Source organism: Rhineura floridana, chromosome 9 (assembly GCF_030035675.1).
Source record: "Rhineura floridana isolate rRhiFlo1 chromosome 9, rRhiFlo1.hap2, whole genome shotgun sequence".
NCBI lineage: Eukaryota > Metazoa > Chordata > Lepidosauria > Squamata > Rhineuridae > Rhineura > Rhineura floridana.
The window spans coordinates 123,196,765-123,219,058 of record NC_084488.1 but is presented as its reverse complement, the minus strand read 5'-3'; the positions used below and the strand labels follow the sequence as shown (position 1 = coordinate 123,219,058).

General features: G+C 48.0%; 1 protein-coding gene across 2 annotated transcripts; it reads left to right on the top strand.

Annotated features, from left to right (window-relative positions):
* Positions 1–1,624: 1,624 nt before the first annotated feature.
* LOC133363906 (RING finger protein 145-like) lies at positions 1,625–21,227 on the top strand. 2 transcript variants are annotated; one of them, XM_061583621.1, is made up of 10 exons: positions 1,625–2,722; positions 4,484–4,592; positions 7,169–7,260; positions 8,545–8,780; positions 10,750–10,928; positions 11,676–11,816; positions 14,897–15,079; positions 16,712–16,859; positions 18,208–18,564; positions 19,647–21,227. In XM_061583621.1, the coding sequence occupies exons 1-10, from the start codon at positions 2,557–2,559 to the stop codon at positions 20,463–20,465; spliced, it is 2,430 nt and encodes an 809-aa protein (XP_061439605.1). In that variant the 5' UTR covers positions 1,625–2,556; the 3' UTR covers positions 20,466–21,227. The 2 variants fall into 2 exon arrangements, with proteins under 2 accessions (XP_061439605.1, XP_061439606.1); XM_061583622.1 differs by lacking the exon at positions 11,676–11,816.
* The last annotated feature ends 1,067 nt before the right edge of the window (positions 21,228–22,294 follow it).

The following is a 22,294-nucleotide window of genomic DNA, read 5'->3' as shown; positions in this document are numbered from 1 at the left end:
AAGATTTTGTCGCCCAGATGTTGTATGGCTGCCAGGTATGCATTTTTGATGATTTACCCCCTTCAAGGTCACACAAACAAAATCTACAAGAGCTATTTTAGGAACCCAGACATGTGTACCTAATACAATTATGTGGTTGGAGGTGGGCCAAATCTCTGTAGAGACATGTGCACTGATCTATAATATAAACTTCTGGCTAAAGCTGATGTTTTTTCAAGTGGATTTAGCTCCTTGACACTGACTGATCCTTTTCAATCTAAGGGACAATGTCTGCGAAATTGATGAATTTGGGTTTTTCTACCGCCGCTCTTATGGCATTAGCTAAAAAACTAAAGCTAAAACTGCTGTTTCCCAGCAAACTATGGACATTGATCTACAAAATCATTTGAGCTTGGCAGCACTTCACTCTAACTATAGAGATTATGTCAGAATGTTTATAACATCAAATCGTATGGCAAATTTGTCAGTCCCCAAGTCTAGAAAAGCTTCCATGCTTGCTAGGCTCAATGTTTTACCTTCTGCACTTTTAGAAGGCAGATTTAACAAGGTTCCAGCTCAAGAGCGTTTATGACCCTGTGACACGGGAGATGTGGAAACTGTTGCTCATGTGCTGCTGTAGTGTCCTGGTTGACTGACTGATTGGTCTCCTGTTCTCTTTAAAGACTCTGCCCTTTCTGTCCCCTAAACCCAGAACTCTCTCCCAGAATACTAAAGTGCTGTCCCCCCACTTTCCCTTCCTTCAAGGCACAGCGCATGGCTAAGTTTGCTTGCATTCAGCAATTGCATTTCTCTGCCTCCCCTGTGTCAAATTTTTGATTGTAAATTCCTTGGGGCAGGGACCTGTCATTTGTTGACTGATTTTCCTTTGTAAAGCTAACTTTGGGCCCTAAATGTAAGCAGATCCATGTCACGGAAATTTTGTACCCAAGGTTTGTTTGGTCCAAGAATTCCATCTTTCAAAAGTTCAGGGCAGACCTAATTCCTTTTCAGCTTGATGAATGCTGTTGTTCTCAAATGTTTGTCAAGGTTGTTTAAATTGCATTGCAATGTCTTGGTTTTAAATTACCCAGAATTAACATTTGAAGACTCAGATAGGGCAGCCTGTTAGGCATCACCAAGAAGAGTGCACGGTAACATTTAAAGCACAACTATACCACTTTAAGGGTTGTGGCTTCCCCCCAAAGAATGTTGCGAACTGTAGGTTGTTGAGGGCGCTGAGAATTGTTTAAAAAGCACTATTCCCCTCACAGAGTTGCCTGAAAAATTGGATTGATTGTGTGGCTGTAGCTGGGAGAGGATGGCTTACAACAGTCATGTGATGTAGGCCACTGTTAATATTGCACAGGAGAGGTGGAGCTACCTGCTTAATTAATGTAATAAGTTATATAATAATTTAATTTCATATTGTAGTATGAATAAATACACACACACATTTATATAAATATTTATATTATTTTATTTTTTTATATTCGGCATTTATATTTACATGGGTGTCTTGTGCCATATTTCAGCCGTCCTTGCTCCGCACATGGAGGAGCCCAATGAGATCCGGAAGTGAGGGCCCTCCTCAATGTGTGTGGGGGTTCCTCCCCTTTGTTTCTTCACCTCACTTCTTCGCATCCCGCTTCGCCCGCCCTAACTGACAAGGCCTCCCTCACTAAAGATGGCGACACAGCCTTCACGCGCGTAGCGTCGCCGGTCCTCACGCCACGTATCTCCCTCCGAACGGCAGGAGCGGCAAGGGGAGAGGAAGGGGAGAAAGGGCGCGCCCTAAACTGAAATGGCCGCCCAGCCTTCACTTGGGAAGGGAGAGGGAGAATATCCCCCTGTGTAAAGGGGCGGGGAAGGGGAGGGGCTTCAGAGAAAGTGAAACTGGGGGGGTGGAGAGGAGGAGGAGGGGGAGATTTACCTTGAAGGGAAGATTGGCTTCTCTCTCCCCGCCCCTCTTGCGCCCCTAAATCGAGAGAGAGCCCCCCCATTCCTGAGGAAGGAAATCCAACACCCCCCTTTTGCCCAGCATTTTGCCTTCCTCTGCCTCCCCCGCCCCAAGTGTTCACTTTCTTCCTCCCCCCAGCCCCATTTCTGAGTCTGGTCCTGTGTTCCCCCCTTACTTATTAGGCACCAGCTCCCCTCAACTTTCTTTGTGGGGGGGAAGCCTTGCCACAGTCTGATGTTCCCCCCCACGGCTGTCCTCTCCCCACATTTGAGTCTCCCCTTTCCCCTTTTGCACACTCCCCCCCCCGGATTTCAGCTGTTCCTTTACCAAGTCCCTCTTTCTTAATACCCCCCAATGGGAAAGTATTGCCCCCTCCCCATTCCACCTTTTGAAAGCGTCCCTCTTTTAAGCCCCCTTTCTTTTTTGTGGGGTGGCTGGAGAGAGGGGGTGCCCCCTTTGATTTCTGCCACTTTCCCTGCCTGAGGTCCTACTGCCTGGAAGGAAGAGGTGGGGGGGACACCCCTTCTGGGGGAGGGAGACCCCCGCTGTGCTTTGCTAGCCTGAGGGGGGAGAGAGCGGAAGAGTGCCAAGGCTTGAGTGCCAGCGCTTGACCTGGAGCCATGCCCCGTCTGGAGGAGGTGGCCAACGTGGTGCTCCGCGTGCCCAGCATTGCTCTCTTGGACTTGCTCTACCGGTGGGACGTGCAGGCCTTTGCCGAGATGCTGCACCCCAGGTCCGAGGCGACTTACCTGCAGCGGCATCACCTGTGGAATGTCTATTATGCAGGTAAGCATGCTGGATAGGCAGTGGGCGGGAGCCACTCTTGGAGAGCAGAGTGAAAGGCAGGGGGGAAGTTCCATCTGGAGATGCTGGTTTGGTTGCTATCATCTTGACAGAGCATGTGCAGAGTTCTAGGTGGTGTACAGCAGGCGTGGGCAGACTTCAGGGTTGTGGTGTCGATGTATTATTTATTTTTTTACTAGGACACCAACTGAGCCAAATGCAAAAATATGACTTCTGAGGGCCAGAGCCAATTTCCTCTTATTTTCCATGATCGTACCCTGGGGGGACTTGCATGGAGAAGTATGGATCAACAACTCAGTTATTACTAATCAGGGGGGTTAGGGGGAGAAAAGCCTTCTTAAGCCATTGCTTAACAACTGGGTGTCAGAAACGTATGCCAATCTCTTGCAAATAACCCATTGGTCTACCAGTAAATCAAAATTTGCCTTTGCCCAGATCTGTGGGGTAGAGCTGTCTAGATGTAGTGCTCAAGACGAACCCTTCAGGACTTGCATCAAAGTCACCAAAATGTTGCCCCCTCACACTAAGAAAGGAGAAATTATGCATCCTGGAATAAACTATGCCAGCTGAGGACAATTTTTGCATGTTGCTGGTTATAACCTTCTGAGTGCTTCAGAGGTTTGTGTGTATGCTTGAATGTGTATCCAAGATTTGATAATAGCGTTCTCATTTCAACTCATGTTAAAATTTATATTGTCAGGAGTATGGAAAGTCACAAATATACAAATTTAAAATGGGCTAAAAATTGGCTTATTTGGCTTTTGGGATGTGGCAGTGGTCAAAAAACATTGCTTATATAGAAAGCCATAGGAAGATAATACCCTGTAGAATACATGGTTTTCTAAATAGTGCAGGCTTACGATATTTTGGAACAACCTAGGACAGGCTTATGGATTGAAAATGCATCTACAGGTGTGGGGGGGAAATGGGTGTTGCAATTATGACTGGATTGATGTTCTGCTGATATTCATATTTTTCTTTATATAAAAAGGTAAAGGTAAAGGTAAAGGTGTCCCCGCACTTGTAGTGCGAGTCATTTCCGACTCTTAGGGTGATGTATTGTGACTTTACTAGGCAGACCGTATATATGGGGTGGGATTGCCAGTTTCTTCCCTGGCCTTTCTTTACCCCCCAGCATGTGCCAGGTACTCATTTTACCAACCACGGATGGATGGAAGGCTGAGTGGACCTCGACCCCTTTTACCGGAGATTCAACTTCCTCCTTCTGTTGGAATCAAACTCTGGCCGTGAGCAGAGCTTTCGGCTGCGTTACCGCCGCTTACCACTCTGTGCCACGGAGGATCTTTTTCTTTATCTAATAATTGTAAAATGATTTTTTATGCAATTGTTTCTACTTCTCCTACTCACTGGGAGCTTTGCAGAGGATCCCCAACACTTGAGTGTTGGAAGAGTTGTTCAGCCAGTATTTAGGATCTCCTCTAACTATTGCCACATCTTTTCTGTTGTCATGAGGACTAGAAACTTTTTCTCAGCCAGAAAAATGTAGATCCTTTGCTGAATTCTGAATATATATATATATATATATATATATTCCTGTTGTTGCATTCTGTGCTATTGTATTGCAATTATGGCAAGGCAGAATACACACAGGCCTGAACAGAAAAGTGTTGGGTAGGCCTGACTTGTGAAGCGGTAGCTAGGAATTTGAAAGGGCAGTTGCACAAAATTGAACGTATGGACGTAGCAGTGATTTCATTGTTGGCCTTTCCTCTTCCTCATTAGGTCATGCGGTGTGTCTGGTGGTGCTGATGCTCCCAATCCAGTCTCTTGTGAAGTTGTATCTCTACATCCTGACAGTATTGCTGCTCTATGTGGGCCACCAGACTGCCAGGTAAGGACTCTTGTTATCTTCCTTAACCAATTAGAAGCAACTGTGATCATAGAGTTGACTTCCTAGAAAGGAAGCTGGACTAGATGGGCCACTGGCCTGATCCAGCAGGCTCTTCTTATGTTCTCTTTGCCCATCAAGGCCCTGGCCTAATCTTATAAGCATTATGGTAATACTCTGGGAGACCAGGGTTTGAATCCCCACACTCACTAGGTGACCTTGGGCCAGTCACTGCCTCTCAGAGTAAGGCGATGGGAAACCCCCTCTGAATACCGCTTACCATGAAAATCCTAATCATAGGGTCGCCATAAGTCGGAATCGACTTGAAGGCAGTCCATTTCCATTTTCCATTTGGTACCAGAGGTATGAATAACATGGAAAGAATAGGAGTAAGTTCCTACATCCACTCATAGATGGTGGGGGCAGCTTCAGCAGGGGCTTTAAGGGTGCCTATTTGGCACCCACTCCTTCCCTCCCTCTCCTCTGAATTGTATTGGATCCTTCCCTCCTCAACCCTAAGAACATAAGAACATAAGAACATAAGAAGAGCCTGCTGGATCAGGCCAGTGGCCCATCTAGTCCAGCATCCTGGACTAGATGGGCCACTGGCCTGATCCAGCAGGCTCTTCTTATGTTCTGAGAGAACATAACCCTGAGAGAAAAGAAGGGATCTCTTCAACGCAAAGCAAACACAGAGGCTGGTCGGTTTCACCCAGCAAAGCAAAGGGACAGGCTAGTCAATTTCACCTTAAAGTAATGACACAGGCTTGAAAGTTTATCCATAGCAAAGCAAAGCTGGTCAGTTTTGTGTTTTAAAAAGCCTTCCTTAAAAGGAGCTTCAGAGGATTTGTTAACTGAGGTTTTACTGTACTTTGCTTCTAAGGTTAGGCAGGTATGATACAGCGTATTAGAGGCTGAGAGCACACCTCCTCATCTGTCCCTTGCCTGGCTGACTTTGAGCCAATTTCCACACTAACAAGCCATCCGCTTCCTTAATTGGCCCCGGTGTCCCAAACTAGGCTGGTAGTGTTCAGTCAAATTGGCTAGTGGGCCATCTCTTAGGTGCCTTCCAGCTGTCCCAGATGCTAATTGTTCTTTTTGGCCATTCACAACCCAAGTGGGGCTCAGAGCACACACTTATTTATCTCTCAGATTCCTTACCCGCTCTTCACCATAAGGTCCCAGGGCGGGTCACGATAATATAATGTACAATTATTAAAAAATGATAAAACCATGAGTTATGAAAGAACCGTTCTGAATGGCACAGAACTTGCATTCATCACATCTTTTCTTTTCAGCGTTTGTGTGTAAACATGTCAATAAATGTGCAGTGCCCAGACACATATTTTCTTGTGTGTGCTTGCATCTCACGGCAGGGCTGGAAAAAATGATTTAAGAATTCATCTGGGTCAGCTTCCCTTATTCTGCAGCCATCTCTCTGCAGACGTGGGAAAGTACTTCCTATTTCGTGATGTTCTGGATTATTTTTTAACATTTTAAAAATACAGCTGCTTTATCCTTTTTTCAAGTCATGTGTGATATCAAGAAAAGTCATAGTGGTCAGCTGGTCAAATATCTTTGCAGGGCTGGGTGTATGCCTCGCTAAAAAGGAAAGGTTTAAAATTCTGCACTGAGAGATGCAGAATTCTGCAACCTGTCTATATCATGCAAAGACAGAACATTTGCATCTGGTTTTCATAGTTATGTTAATCATGGGAAGAGCAAGGAAATCCTCTGACCAAGGGCTTGAAAGCCCTATGAGGAGAGACTGAAAGAACTGGGCATGCTTAGCCTGGAGAAGAGAAGACTTAGGGGAGATATGATAGCACTCTTCAAGTACTTGAAAGGTTGCCACACAGAGGAGGGCCGGGATCTCTTCTCGGTTGTCCCAGAGTACAGGACACAGAACAATGGGCTCAAGTTGCAGGAAGCCAGATTTCGACTGGACATCAGGAAAAACTTCCTAACTGTTAGAGCCATACAACAATGGAACCAATTACCTAGAGAGGTAGTGGGCTCTACGACACTGGAGGCATTCAAGAGGCAGGTGGACAACCATCTGTCAGGAATGCTTTGATTTGGATTCCTGCATTGAGCAGGGGGTTGGACTTGATGGCCTCATAGGCTTCTTCCAACTCAACTATTCTATGATTCTGTGAAACTTGCTTTTAAATAAAAATGGGAAACTCGGGTTATCAGAAAGCTGAGTCCTGTGCCAGGTTCCATTTTCTGCAGTCAAATATTGTGATTGCAGAGTCGCAGGGTACTCTTAGCAGCAGAAAAATACAGGCTGAGCAGTGGTGATTATTACCTAGCCCAGTGCTCGCCTGTCCATCTCTGCTGTCCGCGGGAATAGAAAAGGAGTTAAGGCAAGTATTTGCTAAGTTGAAGCAACAGCATGTTTGCGTGTGGGCTCGGTCGCTGGAGAGACAGAAGGCAAGGGGAGCGTTGCAGGAAGAAACATCAGGGTTTTTAGAAACTGAGAGCTGGTTCTTGCATTGTGCCTCCTCTGGCTTGTGCCTGTTGCTTTTGAAAGCAGTCCTTACCATTACAAGCCATCTTCCTGGTTCTTGTTCCAGGGACTACATCCGTCATGAGATGGAACGTGAATTCCATGGTGCCGTGTACAATGATCCTGTGGCGCTCAGCCTCTTTGCCACTGCGCTCACAGGTGAGAAACAGGGAGGGCATTGGCACATTAATGATCTTCCGCTACACCTTGATCTGTATATTTATGGCTCTAAAACAGGATTGATATTATAGACAGGCAGGGGTGTGGAACATTTTCCAGCCCGAGGGCCACATTCACTTCTGGGCAACCTTCTGAGGGCCACACACCAAAGATGGGCAGGGCCAGAGGTAAATGGCAGAAGCAATGAATGTAAATGTTACCTGAGGTTCCCCAGCCCCGATATATGGCTTCAAAAGGGAACTAGTTTGAGGAGGACAAGGCCATCATTGGCTACGAGTCATGATGGCCATAAGCCTCCAGGATCACAGGCAGCAAGCCCCTTGAGCACCAGTTCCTAAGGGCCACACAGGCCTGGCTTGCACATAATGCTAAATCAGGCTATGGCTGAGCATGAACAAGAGAGTGTGCAAGTAAGAGTACGATGGGCTGGAAATCACGCCTGCTTCGCTCCCCCGCCCCCATGATCCTTGCCGCAGCTGCGCTACCTTCAGCTAAGCCATGGTTTGGCTTAGCATCATGCTTAAACCTGGACTCATGGTTTGTCTCACCAACGAAAGTTTGATGAGAGTTGTTACCCAAAAACATCTGGCTGAACTAGACCATCGGTCTTCACCTGCTGGGTTGGGACCACGGCTGTTGTTTTTAACTGTGATCCTGTTTTAGAGTATTTTTAACTCTTTAAAAAAATGCTTTTCCTTTTGTTGTTCAGTTGTTTTTGCTGACCTGTTTGTCGCCCTTTGGGAGGAGCCTAGACACCCCCTTTACTGCTTGTCCCCATTTCTGTGATTCAAGAAGCCCCTTTGCTCACCTGACAAGGAACGGGTTGTAGCTCAGTGGTGGAGCATCTGCTTTGGACAGAGAAGGTCCCGGGTTCATTCCCCAGTTACATCTCCAGGTAGGGCCTGGAGAGATGCCTGAGTCTGAAACCCTGGGAGAGCCACTGCCAGTCAGTGTAGACAATGCTGCGTTAGATGGACCCACTCGTCTGACTCAGTATAAGGTGGCTGCCTATTTGGGGAAGAGGCCGTAGCTCCATGGTAGAGCCCCTGCCTTGCGTGCAGAAGGTCCCAGGTTCAATCCCTAATGAGGTCTCCAGGTAGGCCTAGGAGAGACTCCCTGCCTGAAACCCTGGAGAGCCGCTGCCAGTCAGTGTAGACAATACTGAGCTAGATGGACCAATGGTCTGACTCCATATAAGGCAGCTTCCAATGCTCCTGTGACAGTCCACTTCCTTCCTTCCTTCCTTCCTTCCTTCCTTCCCAGGTCAAGTCATTGTCGTCACCCTCTGCGCCCTCCTGCTGAAAACCAAGCAGGTGTGGCTGTTCGGTCCTCTGCTCCTTCCTTTGGCCGCCCGGCTGTGTTGCCTCCCGCTCCACACCCTGCCCCTGGTCAACAGCTTGGCCACGGCCCTTACTGTCCTGGAGGCGCTCTACGTCGCATCTTCCGGCTTGTCAGTGCCTCTCCGCTGGGCAGCTGCCGCCTGCAGGGAGGTTCCACAGGTGAGGAGTGAGGGCTCTGGGGCATCCAGCTAGTGCTTCCTGTTTGGGTCTGCCCCCTGCCAGTGCCTTCCCATGCTCCTGTCCAAAGTAAGCGTTGGTTCCATTCCCAGAGTCAGGGGGAACCTGTTCAGCCCTCCGGATGTTGCTGGACTCCCAGTTCCCATCATCCCTGACCATCGACCCTGCTGGCTGAGGGAGCTGGACTTCAGCAACCTCGGAAAGGGCTCCTGATGCATATGATCTGCACATGATGTATTTATTTTCCCATATTTATGCTCCACCTTTCCTCCTCAAAGAGATGTGCGTCCAATTTTGCACAACCCATGTGAAAAGGAAAAGGATGGGAGAATGCCGGCAGTTGGGCTGTGCGGGCAGGAACTAGTCATCGCAGGGGACAAAGAACGGAGGCTGCAGGTGCAAAACTCAGTGCTGTGCAAGTGGCTAGTTCTGTGTGCAGCTAACTCTAAAACCCTTTGCAGCTGGGTGGAGTGTTTTTTGTTTGGCTCAAACAAAAAGGCGCTTGAATGGGGAAGCTGTTCTGCAGAAAGCGCCTATTGGCTGGTGCCTGTGATGTCATGAAGTCACACTCCAGATTAGGGGTGGGGAACTGGATGGGCTGGATCCAGACCCTCCCCAACTGCCACCCTAACCTCCTGCAGGGCCACCCACCTGTCAATCACCTGACGTCACCACCATGATGATTTGCAGCTGCAGACCCCACTTTCATTACCCTTGCAGGCAAAGGAAGCATTTCCCTGTGGGGCTTGCTCTAAGTGCCAGTCAGCTGACCGACACTTACAGCAAACTGTGCTTTGGGCAGGGATCAGCTGCAGTATAAAGTTCCTGATCCCAGTGGGGATTGCTTTCGTATGCAGTGATAGCAAGCCCTACTTGCCAAGGGAAAATTGACAGGGTGTTTTTAGGCTCCTGACTGTTGTTTTGCAACTACATCTTTACCTGCCCCACACCTGGCATTGCACATGAGGTCGGGTGTGGGGCAGATGGGCGCAGTTTTGGGAAAATGGCCTCACAGACCAAACCAGGACTCCTGCCAGGCCTAAATTAGGCCCATGGGCCAGAGATTCCAAACCTCTGGTCCAGATCATGGAGTAGCTTTTCAACTCTTGTTTCTTTTCTTTTTTGATGAAAAGAAAATTGTTTCTTTTCTTTTTTGATGATGGAGAGAAGAACATATAAATGCAGTGTGCACACGGCATTTTTAAAGCCAACCAGCCCTCCAGAAGCATTGTGGGGGGAGGGGAGGAGCAAGACTGACCCAACATTCAGTACACCCAGTATATCAATCTCTCATGCTCACTGGAAAGCGTGGTTGCCGCCACAGTTACAAGGCACACTGCGTTTCCCATTTTATGTTGCATCTCTCTTCGCTCTGCCCTTCTGTTTCATAAATCTTTTCCCCACCACCATAAGGAGTAGAAGCCTGGATGATTTTATTTTGCTTTTTCAAATGCCCTTGGGACCCTCTTGAGACAAGTTCAGTGCCCAAATGTCTACTTTTGCATTTGCTTTGCTCCGCTTTAGATATAGGGCTGTATGCCACCTCGTGGGTCTCTAGAGTGACACAGGTGGACTCTGCTACTGCCTGCACGACCTTCAGAGTGAATGTGCAATGAATGTCCGCACCTTGAATATTAGACAGTTGGGCTGTGTGATCCCCTTGCCTTCTCCTTGCCTGCTTTATGCACCAGGCTGTTAGCGTGTCACCTGGGTGAGCCTTTGCTCAGCATCCTCTCATCCCAACTATTTCGGCGTGTGCTTCCTTGGATTCCCATTCCAGCTATCTAGATGCCTGGAAGATACAAGAGTATGCAGCACAAGAGTGATCAAAAATGCTTGTGAGGTCCTGTTTTGGAATGTTGCGTAGATGGGAGGGCCACCAGCGAAGAGACCTGAAGTGTGCAGGCAGCGCCTAAGTGGTGGTTCTCTTTGGGCTCCTTCTCGTTTCCAGGTGCTGGAGGTGTACCGGCTGATCACCCTGGGGATGTCCCTCTGGAGGCAGCTGGCTGTCCCACTCTTGTTCCTGGTCTTCTGGCTGGCCCTCTTCACCCTGCAGCTCTATGCCTTGGTCTCGGCCTCATCCGGCAACCTTTTATCCCAGCAAGGGTTGCCCTTCCTCCTCCTAAGCAGGTAGGCAGGTGACGGATTGGGCAGATAAGGCGGCTTTCTGTACTGCTGTGTGTGAGGTCTTAGCAGTGATGGCCAATCTCCCTCCTCCTCCCGAGAACTGGAACCTATGTTAATTTGGGGTGAGCAGCATCCGTCACTGATGTCAAATGATTCAGTCCAAGCCCCAGAAAGGATCTCTCCCAAATTAACAGATGAGCAATGGAACCGGCGCCAGATTCGGCGGAAGGAAGTGTAAAAGTGATAGACGTTGGGCCAGAAACATCCCACCTTCACCTATTGTAGTCATCCGGGACAGATTTTAAAAACTGCTTTATTGTGCAACGCCTTGTTAACTTGAAAAATTCACTGGCTCAGGACAGGGTGATGACCACTAGCTGAAAAAGCAAATGTGATCCATGGAGGATAAATCTCTCAATCAGGTGTGGGGAACCTTTGGCCCTCCAGATGTTGCTGAACTACAACTTCCGTCATCCCTGGCCATTGCTGGGGCTGATGGGAGTTATAGTTCAGCAACATTTGGAGGACCAAAGGTTCCCCATATCTGCTCCCAATGAAACCTTGAGGCAGTGTCCTTCCTGGTCTCTGTTGCTGGGAGGTCAGACAGCAGGAGAAGGGCTGTGTCCTTTGTGCCCCATTTGTGACCTTCCTGGAGTCAGCCGATTGGCCACTCTTGGCAACAGGTTGCAGGACTATATGTTTTCAGCTTGGTCTGCTCCAGTGAGGCTCTTGCGTTTTCTCTCTCTGCAGTGTGGCCGAATGTTGCAGCACCCCATACTCCCTTGTTGGGCTCACATTCGCCGTCTCTTACCTCGCCTTGGGGCTGCTCAAACTGTGCAAGTTCTACCTGGCAGGCTTCAGCGCATTCCAGGACGGTAATGCGATGCACAGGTGAGAGCAATGCTTAGCTCTGCAAGGCTGCTCCTGATGCCTCCTCAGCATGTGGGCCTTTGGCACCAGGAGGCTAAACATTAAGCGCTGATGTTGTGTAACCAGTAAGGGCCGACTGAGCCATTTGCTACTTATCTTACTATTTGTATACCGCCCTATAGCCGAAGCTGTCTGGGCAGTTTACAACAATTAAAAACAAATATACAAATATACAAATTTAAAAACACTTAAAAAAAAAAATTTAAAAACACATGCTAAAATGCCTGGGAGAAGAGGAAAGTCTTGATCTGGCGCCGAAAGGATACCAGTGTTGGCGCCAGGCACACGTCGTCGAACAAATCATTCCATAATTTGGGGCCCACCACTGAGAAGGCCCTCTCCCTTGTTGCCAGACTCCCAGCTTCCCTCGGAGGAGGCATCCGGAGGAGGACCTTTGTATCATGGTTTTTGCTCCCTAAATTATAGGGTCACTGGGTGCGGGGGGCGGGATGGGGATCTTTAACAGAAACGCAGTGTATGGCAGGAAGGGATAGGTCTCCCCACACACTGCATTCCCTGAGGCAAGCTGAGGCTGATGGTAATCCAAAGCATCTGGAAGGCACCAGTCATGCCACACAACAGTCTGCTAAGCCATGGTTTATAAACCATGGTTTAGTTAACTATAGTTACTGTTGATTGCCTGAACCCAGCCCCTTAGCTTAACTATGGTTTATTAAATAGAGTTAACAGGCCCATGTAAACCAAGGTTTGTAGTTGGTTTATAAACCTTGGTTTGCATTAACCATAGCTTGCCATTATGTCCAAACCTGAACATCCTCCCTAGCTATAGCTAAGGAGCAAGAGCCATCCCTAAGCCGTAGAGCCACATGTATAGAGCAGCCGCACTCAAGGCACAGTGGCTCCCATTGATGCTTCTTGACTCTGCCTGGCCACAGCATCTTTTCCCTCTCACACACGCCCCATCCCCTACGCCCACCACCACCACCACACATTATCTATGGGAAGCGCTTTCTACATGTGCCTTGCTGCTTCTGTGAGGCAAGGGACATTTTAAAGGGAACGCTGCCAGCTACTGACCACTGAGGTATTCTTTCTGCTTCTCAACAAATAGGGTGCATAGTGCTATATATTGTGGTGTTGGAGAAGAACTTTGCGCATACCATGGACCACAAAAAAGACAAATAATTGGGTGTTAGAACAAATTAAACCAGAACTATCACTAGAAGCTAAAATGGTGAAACTGAGGTTATCATACTTTGGACACATCATGAGAAGACATGATTCACCAGAAAAGACAATAATGCTGGGAAAAACAGAAGGGAGTAGAACAAGAGGAAAGCCAAACAAGAGATGGATTGATTCCATAAAGGAAGCCTCAGACCTGAACTTACAAGATCTGAACAGGGTGGTCCATGACAGATGCTCTTGGAGGTCGCCGATTCATAGGGTCGCCACAAGTCATGATCGACTTGAAGGCACATAACTACAACTATGATTGTTGTTGTTACTACTACTACTGTTATTACTATTATTACTGTTAAGACTATCATCATCATCATTTATTACCTGCCCTTCCCCGAAGGTTCCAGGGTGGATTACAACAATTTTAAAATACAACAGTAATAATAATAATAAAGCCCTAGGTGTGTTTTACTCAGCGGCAGGCCTTGTGTACGGGGTTTCACCTGCAGCCTAGTGGTCGTCAGCTTCGTTTTGGAGATGGTTGACAGGAATCAGAGGGAGAGTAAGAGAGTAAACAGGTACTGGCCTGTTCTGGCCTCTGAGACCTTTCCTGAGCCAGCTTCAGGAGTTTCGAAACAGGCTGTAGCAAAACTAGAGCCTGGGAGGGTTGGTGAAATTCATCTTGGTTTCAGTTTGGGGCTTTGAGACAAGTACTGTGGTTGTTTAAGTTTGAGCTGAGATACTTATTTCTTTTTTTTTTTTTAATAATTTTTATTCAAATTTTTCAAAAGACAAACAAAACAAAGTCAAAAAACATAACAATACAAAAAAAAAATAGTTGACTTCCGATTTGTCGCAGATCAGCTATAAGTATATAATATACATCAAACCTGTCCCTTAATGTATACATACAGGATCACTTTTCTCCATAGGCTGTCTTAGTTAATCGTCAAATCCCAATATCATCATTTTATTTTGATCTTTCAACAAAAAGTCTAAGAGAAGCTTCCATTCCTTAAGAAATGTATCTGTCGATTTTTCTCTAAGTAGACATGTCAATTTATCCATTTCTACTAAGTCCATTAATTTCAATAGCCATTCTTCCGTTGTTATACTTATTTCTTTATCAAAAGTATATACAAGCCATCTGACATAAAATATCAAGGCGGTGTACCGCTTTATATACAAATAAAACATAAAATACCATCCAAGATATTCATTGAAATGACTGGCTGATCTTAAGAAAATTTTAAGTGAATAAGCGTATCCCTAGAAAAAGGTCTTCAAGAGACACCTGAAAGTCAAAAGCGAAGATGCCTGCCTCTGCGAGAAGAGCGTTCTGCAGTGTGGTGCCGGCAACCCTAAAGGCCCGACTTCTGGCTGAGTCCAGTTGGGCCTCTGTGGCACAGGGGACAACTAACAGTATTCCTCTGGATGATTTCAGTGATCAGCTGGGATAGAAGGGCTCAGGCGGTCTTGTAGGGCCCAGGACCAGGAGATAGATGCTGGGAGCCAACGGGATCAGGGAGGGATCCCCAAGACTGGGGCTGATGTGACCCAGGGAGTTTCTGTAGAGCTCTTCCAGCCAGCTGGGAAGCTGGATGGAGAGCCAATCAAGGGCTTAGGAATCCCAGGAGGAGCCGGGGGGGGGGGAGGAAGTGAGAAGATTCTGTTGCTTTTTGTGATCTCTGTCCTGGATCTAAAAGGCCCCAAGTTTATCCAGGAGAGGTTCAAAAAGCACACTATGGCCAGAGAGGTCTTAGACGCACTTTTTGATTTCCTGGCCAGACGCCATTTGTCTCCCCATGTTGTTGTTTGGATGCCCAAAACTCCTCTTCACTCCTTCGTCCCCCCTTATTTTTTTATTTCCTTGTTTGTTTATTTATTTTGCCTTCCAGGGGTGTGACAGAGGGCATGACCTTACTGCTTCTCGCCCTCCAGACGGGCCTGTTGGACTTGCAGCTCCTCCAAAGGACCTTCCTTCTCAGCATCATCCTCTTCATTGTGGTGACATCCACCCTGCAGTCCATGATCGAAATAGCCGACCCCATCGTGCTGGGTCTGGGGGCTTCACAGAACAGGTGGCGGTACTCTCTTTTGCATGGATGATGCATGTGGACTGAGAGCTGGGCTGAGATGCATGTTCTCAGGGATGCACAGCTTTTGAAATAGATGTTGGATCGGGGGAGAGTGGCAACAGCCAGGGGTAGCAATCTGCATAGTGGGGAGGGGGTAGGTGTTACCTCCTTCCCTCCCCGCACCGCCCCTATGAATCGTTGCTGTTGAAAAGAGTTCAGAGAGGGGTCACCAACCTGTTTAGGCCAGCCAGTGGGCAAATTTGGAATTTTGAGAAAGTGCCGTTGGCACCAGTCGCAAAATGGCTACCGTGGGGGCGTGGCTCAACACAAGATGGCTGCCACGTCCAAAAGAAACAGGACCATAAAATGGTGCAGGCATGGTCCCCATCAGCACTCCAGCACCATTCCTTACATCGACCACTGCTGTGCTTGTGTGCACAGAGAATCTCTTTGCATCTCTCCTCTGTTCAGAACAGAGGGGAGCGTGGGTGTCCAGTCCCGGCATCCAATGAAATGTGAGCATGTTTAAGAACCTGTGTTCAACGTCGGAAAGGCTGAGCTAGTGTGTGCAGGAACAGCAAGCAATCTCTCGTGCACTGTGGATTGCTGAGGGTGTGTTTACTGAGACTTTTTTCAGGCACTAGAGGAGATACTGGCAGGCACCCTGGCCCCTGTAGGCACCATGTTGGCACCTGCTAGGATAGGCAGTGAGGCAAAAGAGATGGTGGCAGAGCAGGCTGAGCTAAAGGGGACTGTGGCTTAACTTCCAAAAGGAGAGAAGGTGGCCCTGGAATGGAAAGATTTGTAGGCCTGATCCAGATTTGGGGCTAGTGGTCCCGCACCCCTGCGTTAGGCGGAAGACAGGTGACAGAGAAGAAGCTGGTAAGGAGAGGGGTCATAGTTGTGCATGAGAGTATTTTGTCCATGGAAGATCCCAGGGTCAGCCTCCGGTAAAAGCTTGAAAGGGTCAGGCTCCCCTGCATGTGCTTGCAAGGCGAGGGCAGGGTGGTTCTGGGATGCTTTGCTAGAGACGTCGGTCATAGAACGAAGGTGGAGAGGGAGGCCGCTTTCAGGGCCTGCAAGGGGGAAGATCGTCCAGGCATGGGAGTCAACCTGGCAGCGGGCAGGGAGCAAAAGATGGGCCAGACTCTGCTGTTCCAGAGCAGCCTTCCCTCACCTGAGGTATTTTGGACTGCCAACTCCCATCAGTCCAGTCCCAGCTGTAGTCCCGTGCACCGACGATCAGCTAGGTGGAGGAATCGAAAAGAATCGTGCCACATTCATACAGTCCTCATAGGAACAGAGGAAGCTGCCTTGATATTGAGTCAGAGCATTGGTCCATCTATCTCAGTAGTGTCTACACTGACTGGCAGCTGCTCTCCAGGGCTTCAGGCAAGAGTCTCTTCCCAGTCTTCCCTTACCCTGGAGGTGCTGGGGATTGAACCTGGGACATTCTGCATGCAAGGGTGATGCTCTAGCTCTGAGCTGCGGCCCTTCTCTGTCTTGGGTTCCATCCAAACTCTTCGTCCAGACCACAGAGTGGTGGCTGATGGGAATGAAATTGGCAGCAACCTGAATGCCTCCAGGGCGGTTCTCTCAAGCGCCCCCCTCCCCGGCCATCTCCTCTCATTGCAGGAGTCTCTGGAAGCACTTCCGCGGGGTCAGCATGTGCCTGTTCCTGTTGGTCTTCCCCGGCTTCATGGCGTACAAGATCGCCCACTTCTTCCGCATGGACTTCTGGCTCCTGATCCTCGTCTCCAGCTGCATGCTGACCTCGCTGCAGGTACTGCCTCGGTTTCCCTTTTGCTCGTAGTCATAAGCCAGTTTATTGCTGTGCTGCGTTTTCCACAGGTACAGCTATGCTCAAAGCGGTACACATAAAAAAAAGTCTATAGTACAGCAGTACAACAACAGAAAACGACAGCAAAATCCTAACAGTTAAGAGTCAGTGTGGTGTAGTGGTTAGAGTGTTGGACTACGACCTGGGAGACCAGGGTTCAAATCCCCACACAGCCATGAAGCTCCCTGGGTGACCTTGGGCCAGTCACTGCCTCTCAGCCTCAGAGGAAGGCAATGGGAAACCACCTCTGAATAATCTCTTTTCCTATGAATCTCTTTCTAGCTAATTTTTAAAACATAAACCAATAAAAAACAACATCTATACACCGCTTTTCCATTAAGAAAATGTGTGCCATACTGTTCTCAAGTAGTAGTATTATTTAAATATCCATAGTGACTGCTTGAGGATGTTGCTGTCAATAATATGATATTGTAATCACAATTAATAATAATCAACCACTGGATAATCTGATGATAATAATTAAATCATAGTTGCTAACAAGTGATAAATTTGTTGTTGTTGTTATTATTATTGTTAAAAATATCCATAGTGACTGATGATCTCTATTGGGTTGTAATCAACACAAAGTAGACCCACTGAAATTAGTGAACCTAAGTTAGTGATGTCCATTAATTTCAATGCATCAACTCAGACTACCGTTGAATATCACCCAATGTCCATCATCATCATCATAAATAGTAATATATCCATAGCGGCTAACAACAAATGATGAAAAGAAGAAGCAAACCAGAAAACAACCAATCGTGGACAAGATGGCAGCCTCCAAAGGGCGGTTGGGCGGGCTGCATGTAATAACGCGGCAGGACCTCCGTAGCCCAGTCCGCCTGTCCCAGAAGCCGCCCTGAAAAGCCGCATGGAGACTTGATGGCAGAGATGGGGCCAGGCAGGCTTCCTTGGGAAGGGCATTCCACAGTGTGGTGCCATAACTGAGAAGCCCTGCCCCTTTTGTACTCAGTCACCAGGGAACCCGAAGCAGGTCCTCTGGTGTTACTGGGATTCATGGGAAAGACTGGGAAGAAGACTGTCCTTTTTTAAAAAGAAACAAAAACCTAAAAGCTAAGAATGGAACCTCCACCTACATAGAGGCAGCATACGTATGTTTTCCAGATGCTGAGAGCAAGCTGCAGGGGGTCGGGCGGGGGCTTTCTCCATCATGCCCTGCTTATGAGTTTGGCAGTGCCTCCAAGTGGTTGTTGTTGGAGAATGGGTGCATAGACCTCTGGAGGCTTTGTCTTCAAGGCTGCCCACCTCTTCCTCCTCCTCCTTGCAGGTGATGGGAACCCTCTTCATCTACGCCCTCTTCATGATCGAGTTCTTCCAGGACACACCGATGGAGAAGATGGACGAGATCATCTACTACATCAACGCCGTCAGCCGCGTTCTGGAGTTCCTGGTGGCGGTCTGCGTGGTGGCCTACGGCACCTGGGAGTCTATCTTTGGGGAGTGGAGTTGGATGGGGGCCTCTGTTATCATCATCCACTGCTACTTCAATGTCTGGCTGAGGGCCCAGTCGGGCTGGAAGAGTTTCCTGCTCCGCAGAGAGGCGGCCAAGAAGATCCGCTTGCTGCCAAGGGCCACCAGGGGGCAACTAGAGGGCCATGATGACGTGTGTGCCATTTGCTTCCAGGTGAACACCAGCCTGATCCTCTGCTTATGGAAAAGCCAGCTTTCTGAACAAAAACTGTAGGTTTATCTTTCAGTTCGCCCTCAGTTTAGGTTTTAAGTGCAGCCTGTGAGCTAAGGTGAAAGGTCAGTTGGGAAAAAACTGTTAGTTCAGCAGTAAAAACTAAGACTGTAAGTTCAGAAAAGCAGGCAGGCTTACAGTGAGTCAGACCCTTTGTTCCTAAAGGGGCTCAAAGCGCCTGTCTTTAAATCCGCACTCGCTATTCACTCGCCTGATTAAAAAAAAAAAAACATTACCAGAGGGCTCATCTGACCACCCCAGCCTCCTTTTAATTTTTAAGGTTTTTTTATAATTATAAAAATATTTATAGACTGCCCCTTATACAAAATGTCAGGGCTGTGTCCACCCAAATTTTAAAATACCACGAAAAACAATGAAGATAAAATATCTAGATTTTTTTTTAAAAGGTTAAATGTCCTAAGCCATGATGCTGAGACAGACACCTTCGGCTGTGAAGCACTTGTGCTATAAAAACCTGAAATTGCTAACTCCAGATATAAAAGGATGAGCACGGAAGCATACGTGCACCGGTGCCAGGTGGAAATGGGGATATGCATGCACAAACAAAAATAGTTTTCTGTTTTACAGGTTGATAAGCAGAACCAAAAGAGTTTTTAGCAATTTAAAGGAAAGAATAAAATGGTGTTTAAGTGTGAAACACTTAAGTGGGATATTTTTACCTGTTTAATCAGCTCTTGTACTCTGCTGAGAGTTAGGAGGTAGACTGAAACTACCGTGCCTCCAATACTCAGCCATGAGATGATGTAGTTTGTCCTTATTTTCTGTGAATTTCCACCCTTCCGAGCCAGGTGCAATCCAGCTTAGTTGAGCTGAGGATTGTCCGTTCCAACTGGCAGCAGCTGTCTTAAGATCTCGGGCAGAAGGCCGGTCTTTGCCGGCACCTACTGTCTTTTAACTGGAGATGCCAGGGCTGCACCTGGGCCCTTCTCTATGCTGAACTATGCCTCCCTTCATTGCCCCTCCCTGCTCTTTTCTGCTAACCATCGCTTTCTGTCTCCTCGCAGGAGCTGACCCTTGCTGTAATCATGCAGTGTGGCCACTTCTTCCACGAGGACTGCCTGCGCAAATGGTTCTTCGTGCAGGACACCTGTCCCCTCTGCCACCAGCCCGTCAACCTCTTGGCCAGTAAGGAGGGTCCTGCAGACCAAGGCGGTGCACAAGAGGCAGAGCCTGCACCAGAGAGGGAGGAGGCTCCCGGGAATGAAGAATACGCGGCCCGGGGTTGTGCGGAGTGTCCCAGTTGTGACAGGACTGTGGAGGCTGGTGAGTCTAGCAGGATGGAACAGCAAGGCCCCCTCTCAGCAGAAGCCGCAGGGGAAGACCTGCAGCCATTCAGTGGTCCAGGAGAGTCAGCAGTGGAGAAGGTTCCCTGCCAAAGCACTCCCCGGAGGGAACGGGGCGCTTCCGCCACAACAGGAAATAGTGACCAAGTGCCTTTTAGGCTGGATTTCCCACCTCTTCTGAAAAGCCCTGTGAAAGTACATTCCGGGGACTGGCTTGGCAGCTCTGGAGATCCCGTGGTCCCAGAGCAGGACACTCCAGGTGGTGGCTCTCCTGAAACAGAGAACGAGTTATCCAACACATCAGGCAACGTTGGCCCTCAGCACTTAGCTGCTCTGGGAATTCCAGCTGAGGAATATCTGGAGGGCACAAGCCCAACCCTGGTTGCTATCTCCCCTTCTGCAACAGCAGAGGACAAAGTCATCTTGGTCAAGACCCAGCAACAACAAGGCGACGTCAGTGACAGCCTTGCCCCGTCAGTCAATTTTGACGGCAAAACTAAAGACAGTGTGGGTTCTCGCACCACCTTGTCCCCTTCTTAGCCTTCACTTGCCATCTCCCTCCTTCCCCCACCTCCCCAACCCATCCTGTCAGGTGGAGGTATCCAACAGCTCAGGAAGTCGATAGCCACAGTTAGACAATCGCAGCCTGCGTTGGATCTAGCAAAGAGTGCTTGGTCTCTGACCTTTGTCTGGAGCCAGGAGAACCAAAGCAAACCTCTCCTCTCTGGAGTGCTGATGGATCCTGCTTAGCCTTCTCCCCATCTCTCCTCCAAGTTGTATGTTAGACTTCCTAAACCACAAGGAGACATCAGACAACTTTTTGTTTTACCTCATTGCATTATCCCAAGCACCTGCTGCCATCTTTTAAAGCTTTTTTGCGCTGGCCGCAACATGAGTACACGCTAAAATGCGACCCAGTAGTATTGCATTTTTTAAAAGCCAATGCTGAAATCCAAGATGGTGGCAGCATCGTTTCAGAATGGTGGCAGGACCCCATGGCTGCCTCCCAGAGTTTAGAGTACTTATGCATCTCACCCACTAGGCACCTATAAACTCTAGCAAGTGTGTGAAATACAGGGGCCCAAAGAAGGGGTCCATGCAAGGTTTCCCCAGGTCAGCCTTGCAAAATGGCTAGTGAGCCCAGGAGTCCCTGCAGGCATTTGGGCCACCACCAGACCTTTGTAGGGTTGGTGCCACTGGCCAGTTTTTGTGTTATTGTATTATAGAGCACGTGCTTCCAATGGCTGTGGACAGCCAGAGAACTTTGCTTGTGAGCTAAATAAATAAAGCAGCCTGATGGTCCGAGCTTGTTATGTGTAGCTTAAAAGAGGAAAGAAGGACGAGGATGGGGGGGGGTAGGGGAACCACCATGATCATTGCTAGCAGAGAGTGAAAGATGACAATCAATGGGTAACATTTAAATGGGTAACATGCTGTTTCTTCCCAAGCCCCCTAACCCCTGCCCTGTTATTTTGAAATGTTTTTATCAGAGGGCTTCATTTAAGGAAGACTCAGAACCTCAAGGGAATACAATTGAATGTCAAGCCCCAGGCTTGCTTTATTTTTCCAAAGCTCCAGGGATTTAATAATGCAGTTGTTGTAAGTTTCTTAGACTGTGGAAAAAGGGTTGTCAAAGGTTGTTTCCGAAGCCTCTCCAAGTTCTGTTTAGATCAGGGATAGGGAACCTGTGGCGCTCCTAATGCTGTTGGACTGCAACCCACATAATGTCTGATGATTGGCTGTGCTGGCTGGGGCTGATGGGAGTTGAAGTTAACACCGGAGGGTCACGGGTTCCCCATCCTTCTTTTCATAGAAACCACTGAGTTCCCAAAAGGCCTGTGGATCTCCTGCCAGCTTAAGGCCTGTTATCCTGCCTGTAAGCGACATGCAAGAGCTGCCGGTTCAAAATGCCTCTTGGAAACCTGCCAGGGGAGCGACCCCAAAGCCCCCCTCGGCCACCCCGTCCTTCCAAAGTTGCTGTTTGGTTTGGGAAGAGTTTCTTAAGTATGGTGTAAAGCATGTTATGCCCTACTTAAACATAAAACCAGGAACCTGCTAAGAAAAGAACACAACTTTGCATTCTGCAACGCCCATCCAGTGAGAAAAATTGCCTCATTTTCATGAAGTTGCGCAACTTTATTCTGGTTTAGTTAGTTAAGGGATATAGCATTTTCCCTGCAACTGTTGTCCTGTTCTTTGGTTTCTGAAATATACCAGGCTTCCAAGTCTGTCTTTTCAGCCTTCTGCATTATTATGCTTTTAGAGATAGATATGTGTGGAAATGCCACAAGACGTCCGTTCAGGACTCACTGCTAGTGAGTAATAATAGTAATATTATTACTAATCATTATTATTACAATGCTAGTGAA

Excerpts from the sequence above, each read along its gene's own strand:
- LOC133363906 (XM_061583621.1), top strand. The coding sequence starts at position 2,557 with ATGCCCCGTCTGGAGGAGGTGGCCAACGTGGTGCTCCGCGTGCCCAGC. Across the intron at positions 10,929-11,675 it reads CCCTTCCTCCTCCTAAGCAG|TGTGGCCGAATGTTGCAGCA; the intron begins GTAGGCAGGTGA and ends CTCTCTCTGCAG. Across the intron at positions 18,565-19,646 it reads TGTGTGCCATTTGCTTCCAG|GAGCTGACCCTTGCTGTAAT; the intron begins GTGAACACCAGC and ends GTCTCCTCGCAG.